General features: G+C 37.0%; 1 protein-coding gene across 3 annotated transcripts in view; it reads right to left on the bottom strand.

Annotated features, from left to right (window-relative positions):
* Window positions 1–18,448, bottom strand: part of LOC139985075 (oxysterol-binding protein-related protein 1-like) — a 66,981-nt gene extending 48,533 nt beyond the window's left edge. The window contains exons 1-11 of one of the 3 annotated variants that reach the window (XM_071999270.1): window positions 18,219–18,448; window positions 16,091–16,122; window positions 12,440–12,584; window positions 11,638–11,798; window positions 9,339–9,450; window positions 7,006–7,091; window positions 6,113–6,310; window positions 4,144–4,188; window positions 3,171–3,247; window positions 2,350–2,413; window positions 187–204 (exon numbers count right to left, since the gene is read on the bottom strand). In XM_071999270.1, the coding sequence (XP_071855371.1) occupies window positions 187–204; window positions 2,350–2,413; window positions 3,171–3,247; window positions 4,144–4,188; window positions 6,113–6,310; window positions 7,006–7,091; window positions 9,339–9,450; window positions 11,638–11,798; window positions 12,440–12,584; window positions 16,091–16,093 (909 nt within the window). In that variant the 5' untranslated portion in view covers window positions 16,094–16,122; window positions 18,219–18,448. The remainder of the gene's footprint in view (window positions 1–186; window positions 205–2,349; window positions 2,414–3,170; window positions 3,248–4,143; window positions 4,189–6,112; window positions 6,311–7,005; window positions 7,092–9,338; window positions 9,451–11,637; window positions 11,799–12,439; window positions 12,585–16,090; window positions 16,123–18,218) is intronic. The other 2 variants (XM_071999271.1, XM_071999272.1) reach the window with 2 other exon arrangements.
* Window positions 18,449–21,086: the final 2,638 nt, after the last annotated feature.

Below are 21,086 nucleotides of genomic sequence, written 5' to 3'. Positions count from 1 at the left end.
TTTTCAGATGGCGGCACGCGGTTTGGGCGAGTCTTCAATGCGTTTAAAAGCAATCCAAAGCTACCACAATGAATGAATATTCATTTATCATGTTGAAGAGGTGATGGAAGTGGAACCACTACACAAATGAATGAGGTGCAACACAGATACAGCAACAAAAATAATTACACAAAACCATACTCTTACCTCCAAATCAGACCCAAGCTTAAGAAAGGAAGAAAACAATGATGCAACGTAAAACAGTCTAATCTGGTTATAATTGCAAATAACTTCGCTTCAATATGACATTAAATCTGAATTCTTGTCAAATGCATTTCCCAATGTTTTTGGAGTGACATACCCAGAGTTCAGACTCAATAACATCTATGATGTCATATCCAGTGTGTGACATTTTGTAAAAAGGGATCAGGGTAAACCCCCACTCCCCACCCCCCAACCTTCCCTAGAAAGATTATTCCCCCTAGAGTGATCCATACCCCCCCCATCCCATTCTCATTTCACAACCCAACTCCAAATGCCTTGAAAGACTTTATGTCTGGTTGACTATTTAAGCAACTCTTCACCCCTACCTCCCCCCCCCTCCACACCACTAGGCCCCTTTTTCTACCTCTATACACCTCAACTTCATCTACACAATATACATCATGTGATATTTCAATACACGAGAAATGAATTCTTCTTAAACTAAGTCACAATCAGCTACTCTGTTACATTTGTGTAATTTATACACTGAATATTCCGGGCTCCTTTCACCTTACCAAGCTATGTACTTGTCATATTACGATAGTTCTATAGATTCTGCTATTTAACACTTAAATAACAATAATATGTTTACTCTTTCTCTAGGGTATGTTTAAATGTAAACAGAAAAATTATTCTTTCATGATCAGTAGTTCAGAAAACACAAGCTGTTTCAAAAATCAACTTTTTCTATTTAAGCATTTTATACAAGTAATGAGTTTATTCTAAAATTATCCACCTTCAAAAGCCTTTTGAAAGACAAAACTACTTTTAAAAACATGACACATATTTCTTGCCAACAACATTTCCCTCTTTATCATTAAATCTAAAAAAAAAAACAGGTAAACATTGGAAAATCTTTATCTTACATACCTCCACATGTTCTGCCATATTCGATTCATAACTGACTCCAAGATACAATATTTGATAACAACTACGTCAACCCAACCCACTCACAGAAGTCCCTACGATATTACAACCGTACATTTTTACGAGTAGGTTTGTCGTGTAATGAAAGTGGCATTGAATTTCCTGTTACACTGTCTGGGCTACCAGTGCAATGCCATACCACTACAGAGCTATGCGACTGCTAAATGATCATGAAAGGTATTGTAGCTTCGTTAACTCCGGCTAATATCGTTCGGGATACCAGCAAATCCAGCAGCTATGATTGATAACGTAATCTCACGGCACTGAAGGGTGACCTGGGATTACAATTACAGAGTATTGCCGACTGCTGTGAGTGTTAGCTGAACTTACCCTCAATGTAAGACATTTAAAAACCAAATAAAGAATGGCAAACAGGGGGAACATTCTGGAGAAAGATTACTAAAAAAGAGAACATCTAACAGGAAGGGAGGGGAGAGGGTCAGTTCACATTGATCCAGAGGCTTAAACTGCTTCCTTCTAAGCACCCCTCTTCAACCACTGTTCTTGACTCTCGTTACCTCCCCCAGTCCCACCCACCCCCTCTATCCACCTACACTTAAGTCTAATGCTGACAATTTCTATGATGTAACGTTTTCGAGGATGGCCGGTATACAGGTATAATTTATGTAAATTTATGCACAGATAGAGTTGAGTGGAAATAAAGTCAATGTAAGACATTTTCATTCAGTCAATGTAAGACATTTAAAAACCAAATAAAGAATGGCAAAAAGGGGAAAAATTCTAATAAAAGATTACTAAAAAGAGAACAAGTCTAACACATTTAAACTCTTTTTTTTTGCTGGAGAAAGACACATAAAAATGTACAGATATCTTATGATATTACAGGTTTTGCCATTCTGTAAGTTTTGTATGGTTTCTTAGTCACCTTATCTTCTTAACCTTTGATGCATATTTTCTGCCATCAATTCCTCTTCTGTGTTTTTATTTTCTGTCTTTGTTTTCTTATTATCAACACTTTTCTTCTTTTTTATTTGTTTCTTTCATGTGCACTATTTATGTGTTTTTCACTGCGAGCAATTATTTGCCATTTTGATGGAAGCAATAAAGTTGGATCTGTGTCTGTCTGTGTGTCTGTCTGTCTACATGGGGAAGGAGTCGGTGGAGAGGGGGGGTCGGGGGAATAAGGAAACTAGGAGAAAAGAGGGCATATCAACTTACCTCAATCTTTGAACCAGACAAGTACCTGTATCCTCGACGCTTTGCTTTAGCAACTGAATCCGCCCTGGAAGATAGAGACACAAAAGCATTTCCTTTCACCAGTCAAATTTCCTTGAACTAAACTTATATATACTTCAACCTACCGCAAGTTTAGAATACTTCTTTATTGAACTTTCATTCCCCCACAGAATTATCAAAAACATGGATTAGAAAATTTGATGGTGACAGGTTAGGATAAAAGTTGATTCTTCTGGGCCATTTTCTGGGTTATATATTTTTGCTACGTGTATTTTAAATGACAACTGTTCTATTATTTCGAGTCGATTGATAACGAGATTGATCGAAAATTTGTGACAACGCAAATCAGGAAATTATGTTAGTGTTAATAATTTGCATAGCAGTTTTCACATCTCTTTAATTTCTTAGTTATAAAATACCGAAAAGCATTATGGTTTTGTGAAAATAAACACTGCTACAAATCTATGGATTTTTGTGGAGATATTCCGTCACCATTTCTGGTCAATTTGCTGTGCGATAACGGATGAATTACTGCACTATTTCACAGTAAAATACCTACATCTCACAGTTATTTAATGTTTTTTTGACATAGCAGTCTACAGATGCAGTTGTGCTGGCACGGAGAGATAATTTGACAGAGCTAGTTAAAAAAGGGGGGTGGTGGGGGGCTGGAGTTTGGAGGAAGGTTTTCATTACTCCTTTCTGATGTATAAGATCGTAACAAGCTATGCATCTCTTTCAAAAAGAAGAATTTTAAGGACAATTCCCATAAAAAGGTACTTTGATGGTGCATGTTCTTTTACCTGGTTTTGTAATATGTAGCAACACCCTGATCAACCACGATCCAGTATGACTTATACCGATGCATTAGACCAAACATCTGTAATAAGGAGAAGAGAAGGGCATTACAGATTAAAACTGCAATTGGGAAAGATTAAGACAAACTATCTGTGTTTTGTCAAGAGATATAAGTAATTGGGGATTAAATAGTCATAGATAAGAACTTACAACCTTATGGAAATATTTTTAAAGTAGCACAACAATACACACTGCATAACACCATACCTCAACACACACAATACCTCATCACACACAAAGCATCACCTTATCACACAATACCTCATAACACACAGCATCACCTTATCACACAATAACTCATCACACAATACCTCATCACACACACAGCATCACCTTATCACACAATACCTCATCACACACAGCATCACCTTATCACACAATAACTCATCACAAACATATCACATTATACCTCTTCTCACACATAGCATCACCTTATCATAATATACCTAATCACACATATGGCATCCCCTTATCACACAATACCTCATCGCGCACACAGCATCACCTTATCATACAATACCTCATCACACATATGGCATCCCCTTATCACACAATACCTCATCACACACACAGCATCACCTTATCACACCTTCCAACATCACACACATAGCATCACCTTATAACACCTTTTCACATCAGACACATATCATCACACAATAACTCATCACATTATATAACATGACTACACAAATTTCCTACTTTTTGCCAAATCACAACTGTTGGTATGGAACCAAAAAGGTTCCATTTTTGAAACAATCAAATCTAACCATGTGATCTTAGAGATAATAAAAGTCAAATTGCACTTTACAAAATGTTGATAAGTAATATATAATAAATAATAATGTGTAACTTAAAGAATGATAGTCATGTCATGAAAAAAAATAGCTGAATAGTGGAAGATATAAGATAAATTAGTACCTTCAAAATAGGTCCTTCAAACCTGCTGATTGTATTACCCTGGATCTGAGTATGAAGACAGTAAAAGGAAGAAGATAAAAACCATTAATAAACAAAAAGCCACGTTGCAGTGAAGAAAGTAACACGCTAAAGTCACTCTAACAATAAAGTTCATTAAAGTGTCACATAAATGAACAAAGAACCAATGTTAATTAACATTTATAAACATTTGCTGAAAATTCCGCTATACATATTTGACTAAAACAAGATCATTTTGCAATGTTTTCAACTTGTATGGCAAATAATCAGATACTAAAGTAGAAAATAATAAAACAGTTTTCCAATAATTTAGGCGGGGGTTTCACTTTTAAAATATATAATATGCCACTTTCTATAGCTTAAAATGAAGGTTTTGAGGTAGAAGAGTAGATGGTCTATTGGTTTCATTCCACTTTTTTTTTTACTTTTAATTTCCTTGCTTAAAATGAACTTGATAAGGATTAAACCTTGACTGCTCAAAAGTTTCCAAGTTGAAAGAAGTTAATCCAAGAGTATTTTTTGTTTTCTTGTTTTTTTCTTTTCTCATTTGTCCAGCCATGAACTGATATTAAAAAATAATGCTATAGAAATGCCCTGTGAAAGTAAATCTGATTCCCTTTGTTTCCTCTGATGTGGGTCACCGATATCGAATAGTAACCTGTTTTTTGGTTACACCTATCTTAAGAAACACTGTATACATAAATTCACAGTGAACTCTGATATTAGCTATGAACACCTATAGAACAAAAAACAGGTCATTTGTGGTTGAGTTTGGGCTTTTGTCTTTCTCCACACAAAACTACAGTCGTTGTTATGAGGTGCACGGTCTTAAGACTGCTCACATAGGATATGCTTGTTAAACTTAGGGCAGCCCTTTGGTTGCATTAACTTTATGTTACTCTTTTTATCAGCTTCTTATGTAAAAATTGTACCAAATAAAGTGCTTAAACTTTATTTTAAACATATTACACAAACTAAATCAAATATGTTCTGTACTCAAGTGTATTTATATGGTGATAGGTGACATTGTGCTACCCACCCATAGCTGGGTTCAGAATAGAAATTGAAATAGTGAAACCATCGTTAGAAGAAGAAAAAGAGAAACAACAGAATTGGAGGAAATGAGTAATCCTAAAGCAGCTAGTTTTATTTGTTGCTATGGATACAGAAAATTACTACTCACATTTTGGTTACATACAACCTTAGAATTGTCACTATTTTTTTTACGAATACCATTCAAAAATTTGAAAAATTGTTATGCAAAATTCCAAACAACAACTTCTTGCTTGCTATTCAATTCAAAGCAAAGCAAAGGGTTCGATTTGCCCCAAACACTAACTTATTCCCTGTTGATAACTTCAAAGCAAATGATTTGACTAGCCACAAACACAATTAACTAATTCTGATGTTGATCACTTCAAAACAAACAGTTTGATTGGCCAGAAACACTAACTTCTTCCCTGTTTATCTCTTCGATGCAAACAGTTTGATTGTCCAGAAACACTAACTTATTCCCTATTGATCTTTTCAATACAAACAGTTTGAAAACACTTACTTATTCCCTGTTGATCTGTTCAGTTCAAACAGTTTGATATGCCAAAAACACTAACTTATTCTGTGTTGATCTCTTCATTACAAACAGTTTGATTTGCCAGAAGCACTAACTTATTCTGTGTTGATCTCTTCAATACAAACAGTTTGATTGGCCAGAAACACATACTTATTCCCTGTTGATCTCTTCAATACAAACAGTTTGATTGGCCAGAAAGAATAACTTATTCCCTGTTGATCTCTTCACTACAAACAGTTCGATTGGCCAGAAACACTAACTTATTTCTTTTGCTATTCAAATCAAAGAATACTGCTAGGCTGGTCCCAAATTTTGATCTATATGCACATCTGGATGTTAGGTTTGTCACAGGCTACCAGTAGACAATGGCATTAATGTTACCTCCAATAATTCCTTCATTTGTGACGACTTAGCTACAGAGGTAGCTGTCTCGCTCGAATTGTTACGAATATCGACATCTGCTCCATTTTGTATAAGCAACACGGCCATGTCTCTGTTGTCCTGTAGACTGGCTCGAATCAACGGTGTATTACCGTTGGAATCAACACAGTTTACATCTGGAGGACAACGGCATCGAAGCTGTGGAAAGAATAGTTTCCCCAGAAGGAATGTTAACAAATTATATAATCCATCTGATGTTTACCAAAAACTAACCTCCAAAAACTCCTCCAATTGCAAATTAAAACATAAATAGAGGGAATTCTTCATTGTTTGGAAACAGTGCAATTATTGAGATATAGTATCAGTAAATTTGACAATTTTTTTTACATAATCTAAGCATGCTGTATTTGGTTGGTTAGTATATAGCAATAGACACTTTACACTTCAGTAGGGCAACCTAATTATGCAAAGAATTCTATTCTTTATTCTATCTAAACAAAAAAAGCTGATAATTGACAGGTGCTTGTCAATATACACAAGTAAACATGTTGTTGGTTACCATAGCAACAGATATCACTTCAGCAGAGATGTAGTATCAGTCATTTTGGCATCTTTTTTGATATACTCCATAATGCTGTATTGGTTGGTTACCATAGCAACCGACACATTTCACTTGTGAAGAAGAAGCTATTTATGCAAAGAATCCCATACTACTTCCCCAGAATCTCTCAAACCATAAATCTGTTTGTCAATGTACAGAAATTAACAAAACTCTAACAAGTTTCGCATCGACAAGATTCGTTTCGGATATCCAACACATAAAAATCAGGATTTTGTCTGCAAACTATTTCATACATCACACAAATTAAATTGTAGTTCGGTACTGAACTTACCAGACCGAGGACTTTACCCATGTCTTTCTCGGCAACAGCGGACAGCAGCTGCTGTTCCCTAGCAACCAACTGAGTTCTGTCGATAGCTGTTGACACCAAGAGTGAGAAGACACTAGGGTTTTAATTTCCTGTTGTTTCTTCAATTTGAAGAGTTAAACTAGCATAATCAGCTGGTAGAGAAACACATAAGGTCAACACATGTATTCAGGATTGATTAAAACTAACAGAAACAATACTTCTTGCATTTTGACAGATTGTCTAAGCTTTTCAAAAGGGTCAACGTTTAATCACAAAAACAAACGGTATCACCTTGGGCTTCTAAGTTACCTCCCTGGAGCATGATAATAATCAAGTTCTCCTATCACTCTATGAGAGTATTTTCTATTCTGTAGCCTTCCACTACAAACTACTCACCTGTTTTAAATTTCACACAATGATCAAAAAATGCAAAAATTGACAGATTAAAATTCTGCCTTGTTGAGACACTACCATGGACCACATGTTTTTGTAAGATGAAACAAGTATGCAGTGATTTATATAGTTGCAAAATCTCTTGGACAAAAGAAGATTAACTCTTACTTAAGTGTGATGAATTTACAGTCACTTTTGAGAATCAAATCTGTTAGGCGTATATATCTAAACCTACTGAGCGATTTTAGGCTTATCAAGGCTATCTTCGTCAAAGTTGCAACACATCTAAAGGGTCATAAAAGGGTCATTTTGATGTCATCACATACAGGTCATTATTGTAATACTTTCTGGCCGTTGCGTTCTTTTGCAGGAAACATGATAATTTAGACTTTTATTTACAATACACCACTTTTCAACAGATTCCCTCAAGTATTACCATTTAGTATTCCTCTCTTCCCAATACGGCCAATTAGCTGATAATCATAATTATACTAATTACAAACAAAAGCCTTATCAGCCACCACTCTTGTATATGAAAACTAGATTCGGCTGGTTGCAATATTCAATTGTTTACTTCCCAATAAATTGCTGTCATTTTGCTATCAGTTTTGTTAATTTTATCTTTTTTTATTCATAGGTGCCATAAAGAGCTCTCTGCTCCATATCTCCTCTGATCAATATGAAACTCTCTGATGCTGAGAGGAGTCATTGGGTTGGATTTTCAGTGCTTGACATGATCCTGACATGGAGGGCGGCATAGACGCACCATTGGCAGGAGAGCAATGTGGCATATGAGTAAAAATGCAGAGCACAATGATGCAAATTTTCATCTTCTAAACCACTGATAAACAACAAGAACTTTCAGGTGTTGCAACTATTTTCTTATGATAAATAAGAGGATGTTTTTAATTTCTTTTTTCTTATATTGTTAAGACAGACTCCTAGATTAGAGCTAATACCAGTTGAATACTGAAGAAACTGATGAATTTATATTTTAACTTGTAGAATAGCCAGAGCATTGATGACACAATGATGAGCGCAATGTAGCATTTTATATCATCAGTAGAGTCATATTTTGATGTACAGTACACGACAGCAAATTTTCTACAACATCTGAACATCAACCTTATTGTAGCTCAATTGAGTTTCGCTCCTCTGTTACAACGCTGTCCTCACTGTCACTGTCCTCAAAAAATGGAAGCTTGTCAGTATTACTTCCGCAAGTAAATGCTCCCTTTGGGGGAAGAAACAATTTCAAAGAACTTCCCTTTAACCTCATTTTGAAAAGACATGACCTTGGCCTCATTTCCCTGCTTCCAAAAAACTCCCGAATATGTGCAGATATGACCAACACTGTCTAATACCCAGCAACATCGTACAATCTCTAGTGGAAGTTTGAGCAGTACCTAATCAAGGGTTAAAACACCAGCATTAAACTATAAAGGAAAGCGAAATCATTTTTTCTTGCCAAGTGTACATCGATATCATCTTTCCTGCTTGCCTTTCACTTTTGGTACCAACATGTATAAACTTTCAATTTAACATCTCTAACAAAATGACATGTAAATATTACATGGAAATTTCACCCAAACACTTCCCCCTAACTCAGTCTTGTAAGCGAGCTTTTTACGGCAATCACCTCCTTCACCTCTCCATTCAACATATTGTAGTGCTTGGAGCTAGCTAACAAGCAACCACCTCCTTCCCCACACAATTCATCACAGTATAATACTTTATCTTAACGTCAATCACCACTTTCACCTCTCTTTTCAACATATTGTAGTGCTTGGAGCTACCTTACAACCAATCACCTCCTTCACTTCTCCATTCACCATGTTGTAATGCTTGGAGCTAGCTTACAAGCAACCACATCCTTCACCACACAATTCAACACAGTATAATGGCTGAAAGTTAGATCTTACCGGCAAGCATCTTCTTAACCTCTTCATCGGTGGCAAGACCCTGAGCAGTGAGTCCTTCACAATTGAGTATGTGAACATCTGCATTAAACTCCAGCAAGACTCGGACAATTTCCTAGACAATTAAACAAAACAAGAAAACTTATATCGTTTGTACAATTTTTACTCATGTTATGACAGTCCCTCCATAACTTTTTTCATACACAGACCATTTTTGCCATAGTTGGTGTATCTATAAACTGGCACTATGCCATGACAATGTTACCATGACAATCAGGGCACTAAGTAAATTACTCTTGCAGGTATTCTAAGAGACGTTTAAACATTTCTGAAACCTTGATGTAGTCCCTCATTATTCTTTTCTTAAAAGGAAACAAGTTTGCTTTCCATGGATAATGCTAAAACTGGTCTACCATGCAAGCCTATCTAAGTGTCATAATTCATTGCTTAAATTGTGCAATGAAAATGTGGCAACTTAGCTCAAGTAATCCCGCAAATTTATATAAACTACGTCGCCCGTGATACGAGTTATCATAGAAAGCAATTGAGAATACCTTAAGTTCAAAGGTCATGTTATGCACCTTTGACATAGTAGAAACACTTCCCCTATACTTTGGCTCGCATCATCATAATATGCATTTTAAGCCCTAATTATAGCTGCTGGGTACACTACTTGAGGAGAGGAGGGGCAGGAGTGGGGAAGTAAAACAAAACATTCCAGTCATTAACACATGTACACACCAAACCAGAGGAAGCAAAAAGTATTCTTTTGAATACAAAAGTGAAAGAAAGTTGCAAAGAATTGATTTCCTTCCTCCTTCTCTCCACCCCCCACCCCCCAACCCTCCCCGGTTCCACTTCCCCCACCCAGCCCCCAATACTCTGTACAGGGAATAATCTATCAGGTATAGCAAAATGCTATGCAGTTAACTGAACAAATTGCTATACAACTGCAAAGATGTATAGCAGGTTTTGTACACAGTAACACATAGTATTTTATAAAGGAATGTTTCAGAGCCTTTATAACTGCTATACAATATTCAAGTAAGTTAGTACCCTGCTCTTCATATTAAAACATGTTTGGGAATCTGTGCACAACATTCCAGGGGAACCTGATATGAACCTCATGGTACTGTACCAATGACAAATGCTGCGGTAATTTCAGTATGTATTTTCAAAGGATATTAAACTATCCTAGAACAAATATCTTTCAGTATCAGTCTAATGGACTTATGACCTCTGCCCATGAAAATCTATTTCTGGATTACTTAATTAGTAACTGTGAATGACTGATGAAGAGCAATGATAAATAGAAGAAAAAATGTTTACTTTAGAAATTCACAAACTAATTGGGCAATTATATGACCTTTGAATATTCAAGTTCATCAACGATTAATTAGGTATGTATCTGGGACAAACTGTTTTACCAACTGTTCACCTGACAACCTGTTACAATATTCTCAATCCAACCAAGGTTAATTAGAAGGGATTATGTCAAAATAAACAATCCAATTCTCTATTTTCCAATGAAAATCAGCTCTTTCCTTGATTAAGTCTTCATATCTTTATATACCACCTTTGTAAATGACACCCGGCACTCACAGTTCAGTTATTGTTGTACTCGAAGTTCAGTTATTGTTGTACTCATAGTTCATTATGTATGTATGTATATGTGATCTTCCCGCAAGCAGGAACTCGCGAAAGAAGCCACGGAGGCTTATAGACTCGCAAGCTGACCGAAGCCAATCTCTCGGCACACATCCATTTAACGTCCATGTCGGGAAGTTGTTATTGAACAACACCCTTGCCAGACGACACACATTGCTGTCGGCGGGGAATCGAACCGGGGATCTCATGACTGGGAAACGCCGGCGTTAACCACTAGGCTATACACTCCGCCTTTAGGTTTTTTTAGGTTTTTAGGTTTTTACTCACATATTGGGTTTTTGGGTTTGGGTTTTTGGGTAAAACCATTAGGTTTTTGGGTAAAACCATTAGGTTTTTACTCACATATTGGGTTTTTGGGTAAAACCATTAGGTTTTTGGGTAAAACCATTAGGTTTTTACTCACATATTGGTTAGTGTTGTACTAACAGTTCAGTCAGTGTGTACTAACAGTTTGGTCAGTGTTATACAAACAGTTCAGTTAGTGTTGTACTCACAGTTCAGTTAGTGTTGTACTCACAGTTCATTAATGTTGTACTCACAGTTCATCAGTGTTGTACTGACAGTTCGGTTAGTGTTGTACTCACAGATCAGTTAGTGAACATTGTACTCACAGTTCGGTTAGTGTTGTACTCACAGTTCGGTTAGTATATGCTGCTCTGTGCAACGGTGACTCTCCCGAAGAATTAAGAGCATTCACATCACAGCCGGCCTGCAGAAGCAAGCTCGCAACTTCAACGTGACCAAAATAAGCGGCAAGATGTAGCGGAGTCCAACCTTTATTGGCTTTACTTTCACCTGAAACAGCCGAGAAAAAGAGTAATAATGATGCAATGAAGTCATAGTCTGGACACTACTGATTATTGTACAATGTGCTGTTACAGCTTACAATCAGACATTAATCAATGTTAATAAATTGTATGCTACGATGTGTATCTTTTGGGAATTGTTGGGCTTAAAGATTTGAATTACAATTTGATACAAGTATTTCCACATTATACCTGTGTTACAAGTAAAGAGAGATCACTGTTTTCATAAACAGAGAGGACATTTAACTGAACATGTATTTCTTATCATAGTTATCACGTCTTTCCCACACACCCATGCCCACCCCCCTCCCATCCCCCTTCTCTTTTCATTTTTGGTTTAGTCCCTCCTTCTTTCACTGATTATCCATTGGCCCTGGTAAACATAACAATACGGTCTGGTACCTAAAAGACACCTGAGGCAGTCCTTTGGTGAAACTTACATAAATCAATATCTAAGCAAACACCATTCCTTACTTCCCAACTGTCATGGTCCTCCCAGAATGCACTTTTGAATAAGACCCACGGACAGACAGACAGACATACATACATACTATAAATTTTTGCATAAATTACAAGCAAGGTAGCAGATGAAGAAGGGAACCGATAAAAGTTGCAACATGGGGCTGTTACCTCTACAGTTAACATCTAATTCAATTTCTCCTGACCCTCTTCGCAGGATAAGGTCTTTGACTGCTTTAGCATCTCCGTTCCTTGCGGCCAGAAGAAGCTTTTCTTTAATAGTTAGGCCCTCATCATGGTCTTGCATGTTTTCATACTACAAGAAAACACAATATATTCAATGTTAAAGAGAGTAGAGCTGCAAAGCAAAAGGGCGAAGTGATTCCTTGCCAAAAGTCGTATGAGAACATTCAACAGTTAATTGTAGACTGCACGGAAGCTGGTCACTTCGCCCAACAACCATTTCGCCCAACTGCCATTTCGCCCAACCAGCCTGGTCATTATCAAAGGTGATATTATTCCACACCGATTCTCCTTTATATGTGTAATAAAATAACTTCCATTGTATGCGTAACCGCCTAAAGTAGTGTAATCCTCCCATTATACCCGAAATAACTGCTCAGACTCCGATTGATATCGAGCGGACCTCACTTTATTTACCTACTACGAAGTAATATAACCAAAAATAAATCAAATTGAACTAGTGAAATAGAAAAAGTAAGATTATTCTGACTGAATATGAGTGAAAAAATGGTTGGGCGAAATGACCAACAAGGTTGGGCGAAATGACCATGCTGGTTGGGCGAAATGACCATGCTGGTTGGGCGAAATGACCAGGCTGGTTGGGCGAAATGACCAGGCTGGTTGGGCGAAATGGCAGTTGGGCGAAATGGTTGTTGGGCGAAGTGACCAGAAAGCAACTGCACACAAACATTCCTAGGTTTGACTAATACTTACCAGTAAGATACTTGCACCCATGTAGACCTACAGTACCTATCTAGTATTGAAGCTACTGTACAATGGTTACAAGGATATTAGATTTTGACCTCTATTGACCTCAAAGGTCCTGACCTACACAAAAACCGACAAGAAAACCCAGAGGCTCAGTGATTCCTTGCCACATTTTGTAAGAGACGGTTCTTGTAATATGTATGAAGTTCATTCACGCTTTACTTTTACAAAACTTTGGGAACCAAGCTCTGTTCACTGTACATAATTCACATTTGAACTCCTCAGGAAAACAATATCGCGACAATAAGCTTGATCTAAAATCAGCTATGATGTTCACCTAAACTTTAAATTTATCATGTTTACCAAATTTTCAGACTTACATCTCTGTTGACCTAAAATGACCTTTGACGTTCACTTAACCTTCACCTATTACAAGCACCTCCAGTGACCTTTTAATTATGAAAATCAGCATGGTGCTTTTACTCACAAATTTTGATCCATATACTGTACCAGCTTTGAAGTGCTTCCAAGCTTTTCTGTGGTGTTATAGTTATACTTTGACTTCTGTTGACCTCAAATGACCTTTAAGCTTCACTAATTTTGATACAGTTCTTGTACTCATTTAGGGGATGTACATGTACCCAAGTATGAATTTCATCCAAGCGTTTGATTGTTTTTTTATTTGATTTATCATGTTTACCAAGGTTTTCATACTTTGACCTCTGTTGACCTCAAATGACCTTTCCAAAAAGGAATATGGTTCTTGTACTCATTAAGGTGTATCTGCATATCACATATGAAGTCCATCCTCCTCATACAGTTGGAGGTAACAAACCAAGGCGTCAAACACACATGCCATCACCTTCACATAAATATTCCTTTTGCCTTCGGCAAGTAATCAAAAACTCCCCTTACAGTAGTTACAAGGTTGCATATACAATTAAATTAAAAAGAAGAAGCCATGATATGTCTTTAAAATGATAGAACAGTAAAAGGTATCAATCAAGAATGATAAATCAAACTAAAAACAGCAACACAATGCGAACTTAAAAAAAAAAAAACAAGCCAATGAATATGAGACAAACATAAGGCCATGTTGTTATATGATGCATTAATTTGTGAGCCAATAGAGTTCAGCTACTATATAACAAGTACAACTTTTGATGTCACAAATTTATGGAGGGTGTTGGTCTGGTAGTAAATTTAGGTTAAATTACTTGCGGATGATTAACCAGCTCACAGCAAATGGTTGCTAACATTTTTACTAAATCAAGCATATTGAAATTCTAACAGATTAACTTGTTAGTAGTGTTAGATTCAATACTAATAATATTTATGAAGACTATTGCATTTAAAAGTTAGGTTTAAGTCCCCTACCTGCCCCCCCACACCCCTTCTCTCCTTGTTGGCATACTGTAACTTGGTCAGTACCTACACGATACTGTTAAAGGGAGGGGAAGCATTTTGAGGATGTCTGAGTGTTTTGGTAGTTTTATGTGTCATGGATCTACCAAAGTTTGAACTCATCCAGAAAAAAAAAGAATTTTGTTCAAGATAAATATGCAATGTACAGTACCTAAAATCCAGAATTTCATATATAAACAATGCACAAATTACTTAAAGGATTGGTTCAGGTGTTTGACATGTCTACTTTGTATGAAAGAGCACAAAAAGAGAAAAAGAACAGTGAAGAAACTACCATGATAGCATGCTCTGTTAAGGAGATATGACACTTTGAAGATATCAAAATTTCTTTGAAAACGACTGGTGTAGAAAGACTAACTGTGACGGTGTGACGTCACATCCTCACTTCCTTAACATTTGTGAATATATTTCTTTAAAAATTATTTACATTTTAACACATATGAAAATAATATTATCAAAAATTCTTCAGATGTTTAATCTCAAATACTTCCTTTGACAAATATGAGATCTCCTGACATATCTTTTGGTTGAAAGTCATAAAATCTCACAAAATATTTAGAGAAAAAAACAAAGACTTTTCAGGAATGTGAGGATGTGACATCACAGCTAGTCAGATTTCAGCAGTTTCTACACAATCTGATAAAACTTTACACTTGAATATCTCTTTAACCGAAAAAAGATATTTGAACAGTTTTTTCTCCATTGTGTTTCTTTTATTGTCCTCTTTCATATAACATAAACATGTATGACAATTGAACCAATCCTTTAAGTGTGAAACTAGTGGTATGAAGAGTGTTGCGTACTATCTAGTGACGGCCACACACACACATTACAGTACTGTATATAGAAGCAATGCACAAAGTGCTTAAAGTGTAAAACTAGTGGATAAAAGTGGTTTGCGTTCTATCTAGTGAATGCAACATTTATACAGAAACATTGATGCACTAATTACTGAAGTGCTTAGGGAAGTGCTACGATTCTTGTGTAAGAAAAATCTTCTATACATCTTTGCACATGTATGTATGTATAGCAATTTGCCCATTCTGAATAACATTTTGTGATGAAACACTAGATAAATGATTCCCTGGAGTTGTGTACCATTTGTAAGTGTATGCCACCAACTTCATGTGGCATGAAATACTAACAAGGAATAAATAAGGGTTCAACTTTTAGGAAGCATTTTTGAGGGCACTGAATTTTGCCCCTTGTAATACTACTTTGGTACCTGACATACAAGACTGCTATAAATACATCTTTGGCCTCATGTGCAACGTTTTGCCCTTTTTGCATGTTTGCAATGTGATGCCAGGTAAATTATTCCGTGTGCTAGAGGGTTGAAAGTATGAAATGAAGAAAGCAATGTATGGCTGTGACAATCCATCAAACATTAATGTTACACATAAAACATGCATACAGAAAGAAAGATCATGCTACTGTAAGGTTTACCATGATGAGAAAGGCCTTTTTTGGAAATTAATCTGTGGAAAAATGGAGCCAAACGATCATTAAATTTATTAGCTCTAGAGATGAAAACATGACCTTATTTGTACTTTAATAGCATCTAGAGAAATGGGACAAAAGTATTTCTGATCTGTTCTACTCATATATATACCGAATCCATTGAAACAGATAGTTATGAATTGAACTCCCAAAAAATAATTTAAATTCACAAGGAAGATTGCAACAAGAAAATCAGTCAAATAGATCCATTAACCTACTGCATAAGAGGTAATATCGTACTAAACATGGAGATGATGCCTTTTGTCATGAAATTAGGTGTTTTTTTACCGAAAGTTATCTTAGAAGGAACAATTTATCAGTACAGCTATGGGGATATGCTTCCGTATAGAGCACCGCAAGCAGACCAGTCAACTTGTCTTTCATGAAATTGTGGGGAGACTTCCAATTTTTCTCCCCAAATATAGGTAGAACAGGGAGGAATGGGCAAACTTGGGCAAAACTAAAACAATTAAGATAGTGATAAGAAATACTAAAGACACATGGTTTTAACAGAAACTTACATTAACAAATAAATAGCATACCTGTAAACAAATTGGTATCTTACATGTTTACAACAACAGCAACACATGTTGCCTATCCAAAAAGAATATAGGCTACATAAAAGTGAATTTCATGTTAACCTTAGCACTGCATAACACAATGGCAAAGGCTTACTGGTAAGCATTTTATACAATTATTGCCGAAAAGCGATGTGGATTTTCTCGATGTTCCTATCGCTGGTAAAAACTACAAATGGCCCATTTCTGAACACAACAACAAAAATTTCATGAAGAATTTTTAGAGCTTTTCAGTGTTTTGGTGGTTCTATGTTACAAAGAATGATGTCAAAATGCTCATGTTTAGATTATGTCATCCTGAAACTACAGTATTATTTTCCAATACCAATCTAATGCCAGGAAATTTGACCGGAAGTCTTGTTATTTATGACTATAAGGGACAAATTGTTTTCTATGAATTGCAGGCTATGAAAATTCTTGAAGGATCGCTGCATAGCCTTTAAGTGTGTGAAGACTCGCGCACAAAGAAACGTCTCACGCCGGTAATCTGACCTAGTTTCGACTACAGTGTAACAGAAGTGTTAGACACCATCATCGATCCCAGAAAATACACACACAGCTTGCTACCGTCAGTAATTAGACACTAGTGTACAGTCAGTACATAAACTACAGCTGCTGTCCATACCCACAGCACAGTATACAAACAATACAGCGATCATGGACATCTAAGTTCCAGCTAAAGATAACAATTAAGGTATCATGTTTCATTACTGTCTGCATTTTGTAGTGACACGAACAAAACGTCACTTGCAAGCAACAGAAAGTTAACTTTTTCAGATGGCCGCACACGGTTTAGGGCAAGTCTTCAATGCCTTTAAGTTTAACCTGTGGATCATGACTGAACTTAACATTTGCAGCTGTAGGCTAACTAGTAATTGTTAGCAATTTTCACTTGCTGTTTCTACGAACCGAAGGCCAGACAAGTAAAATATCAAATAGTTCAGGACCTGTTTACAAATTCATGGATATTCCCAGGACAATGTAGTATGTAAAATGGGTGCACATTTGTGGTGACACCTTTAATCTGGTGACAGGCATTTAAGCAACCTGGCTTCATGTTACTGTTAGATCTTTTGAAGAGGACACGGACACTCTTGCCTTTTTCCAACGCAATACATTAAGAGCTAAACATTCCTAGTATTACTTTAATCGTATTATAAACAGTACATAAAAGGGCCTAACTTTAGAATCCGTACCATGAATGGGAAAGCTTACTAGGGGATAGGAATTAGGGTTAGGAAGTAGGGTTAGGGGTTAGGAAGTAGGGAATAGGGGTTAGTAATTAGGGTTAGGGGTTAGGAATGGTACAGATTCTAAATTAGTACCATAAGAAGTAGCCTAACTAGGTCTTGCCTATAAGGCTATAGTACTAACTGCTATAACTACTACTAGTTCTAGGCTGTTATGCTTAGAGGCGTAGAAGGGTAGGCCTAGGGCTTAGGCCTAAAGCTAAGGATTAAAAAATAAGTGACATATTAACAACAGTTCTGCATTACCCTCCAATTTCCAAAAGCTCCACCTCAAATAAACAAAAATCAGTCTGAAATCACTCTTGAACTTGAAAGGCAAACTCGTCCGCAAAATTATTCATGGAGTAAGTGAGCTACTGTATGAGATGTGATTCATTTCTGATGAATTAACAAGTGTTTCATCAGATCGCTGTGTGATCGCAGCATTCACGTCAGGTATGGAAATTGACCTTAAACTTCTTATTAGACTGTCGAGGTAGTGGTTACGGTAGTGTAGGAGTTCAATACAGATAAATCACATTGCTATTATGCAATATATATGTATTGATGGCTATGGAAGTACAGAAGCTAGTGTTGAACTCAGCCTGCGCTGCTAGTGTATGTTCTTAAATAGGTGTACTTCAAGACAAAATCAAGAGATGAAAACTAACGTCAGATAAGCAAAGAGCAATGTTATTCCTGAAAATACAGCTGAATGCACATTTTCAGTGTTAAAATTGAACTTCCCATAAAAGTAATGAGTAATAGTTGGCTCGTCGTCAATCAATTTTCATGAATCAATCAATTTTCATCAAACAATCAGTTTTCTCAAGCATTCACAAAAGTATTACCAAATTTGAAACTACATAGCCTTTCTTCCACATACAAAAACGCCCGGAGGATGCGCTTGTGATTTTCAGATGCAGAACTACATACCAGAATATCCCTTTAAACTGGACCTAGGCTAAACTAGAACCGGACATTGTCCGTACGTTTACCTGTTTCGAGTAGATCACGAGGGCAAGACATAAAACATTGCAATGCTTTCTGTTTGAACTACCCTTTAATGTCACCTGACCGAGGTAGATTATAAAGGCTCGTGACAATGTTATAGTCCTGATTCAAGAATTTATGCTACTCATAATTTAGTTTCTATTTGGGTTTCTGTGAAAACCTAGGAATATCACAGCAGCTCAGAAAAAAGTACCTGTGCGGGAAGCAATTACATTCTGTTTGATTGATTTACGTAAGTTAACCATATCACCATAGAGATCTCACATGCTAGCTGACAAGGGCGTAGGAACCGGGGGGCTGGGGGCGCCAGCCCCCCCCCAGTGAAAATGTGGAGGGGCGGAAGTATCATTCCGCCCCCCCCCCCGGTTCGCAAGTCAGAAAACCCCTTTTTCATTTCCAAATGAGAAAAAAAAACTCATTTTGAGCACCAAATTGCATCTAAGGCCAGGTGAAAATACAAAATTAAGTTTATAAAATGGAGTGGGTGTTGAAGTGTGCTATATTGCACCAAATTGCATCTGAGGCCACCTGGAAATGCAAAAAAAATCAAAAGAGGAGGGGGACACCCCTCCCCTTAGACCCCTCCCCCAGGCCGGCCATCAGTCTTCAGCCCCCCCCCCCACTCAAAAGTACCTTCCTACTCCACTGCACAGAAAGATGCAAAAGACGTAGAAAATTGGTACTTCGCGTACTGTATCCAATTGATTTTCCCTTACATTATTCACTGCATCAACCAATGGCATTGCTTAAAATATCATAGAGCGAGAGAGAATAGAAGAAAAAACTCACGAACAAATTATACGACAAGTGTAAGCTATTACACTGAACACATATGTTTAATGTAGGCCTACCGGAGTTTTGTAAAAGTAAAGTTCACAAACCAGGGTGCAGCTAGGGGCGCAACCGAGTATACTTTTGGGGAGCTATAATTTGTTCCCCCTCTCCCGAATAAAATATATGGGATCAGCACCCCCCCCCCCCAGCACCAATGAAATGAAATATTACTTGTGCGCATGTTCAGTATGTATAAATGTACAAAATGTATATCAAGGTAGATCAAGGATCAGGGGTGGATCAAGGTAAAGCGAGGCCCTGGGCTAAAGACGGCGATTTGTGTCGAACATTCTTGCTGTTTTTTGTTTTGTTTCATATCTTGAAGGTATTTGAAGTAGAAAGTGACTTCATTATGTTCGTATATATAGTGAACGCCATCATGCACCTTAATTACCAAGTTGCGTACCTTGCCGAGTTTCTTTCGTGTCGATCAGGCCAATTTGATGCTCCAAGGGGCCTCAAACAGTATTTGGGGTCATTTGACGTACGTTACTGCCACTGATCGTTTTCATACTGTTGTCGGTGGGCTTTCAGGTAGAAGTGTTCATCTGGATATTTAGATTAATAAGCAATAGTCGGTCCATTTAGTGGTTTACCAACTGCCCCAGCAAACACAAAAACGTTTTTAGAACGTTATTAAAACGTTTCATCTTTTGTTTTGATAACCGTATTTGTGGTGAAATAAATATGTCACGAAAACGTTTTCAGGCTATTATTTCAAAACATTTTTTTTCGTTAAAACATTAATATAACATTAATGTCTCAAAAAACGTTATGCCGACGTTTTTATAACCGGCACCACATTTAACGTTCAGAGGCGTCGGAGCTGGTACGGCAGGTCCGGCGAACGCCGGACCAATATTCACGGCGCAAAAAAATGGCCAAAAAAAGTAGGACTAAGAAAAAAATGGCAAAAAATAAAGAACCAAAATGAAAAAAACAAGTAGGCTAAATGTGACTACTCTGGCATGGCAGGGGTCTTGTTTTCAAGCTCGGGAAGTGCCATTTCTGCAATCTGGGAGGCATTTTTTCAAAATTTTCTCCTTTATGCTACGCGCCAACCATGGTGGCGCGTAGCGTAGTTTGACCTACCAAACGTCCCCCGTTAATTATGATAGATGGCCACACTCTGATCTGCCGTACCAATCCCAAATAGCTTCCGACGCCCCTGACGTTATAACTTTTAGAGGCGCCTTTAAAAATGTTATGGCCTAGCATGAGTGGGTTCTTTTTTTCGATACTTAAACAGTTACATACACACAGAAATTTGGAAAACATTTCAGTGTG

Source organism: Apostichopus japonicus, chromosome 17 (assembly GCF_037975245.1).
Source record: "Apostichopus japonicus isolate 1M-3 chromosome 17, ASM3797524v1, whole genome shotgun sequence".
NCBI classification, from domain to species: Eukaryota; Metazoa; Echinodermata; class Holothuroidea; order Aspidochirotida; family Stichopodidae; genus Apostichopus; species Apostichopus japonicus.
The sequence above is the reverse complement of the archived record's forward strand: the minus strand, read 5'-3'. Positions and strand labels throughout refer to the sequence as shown.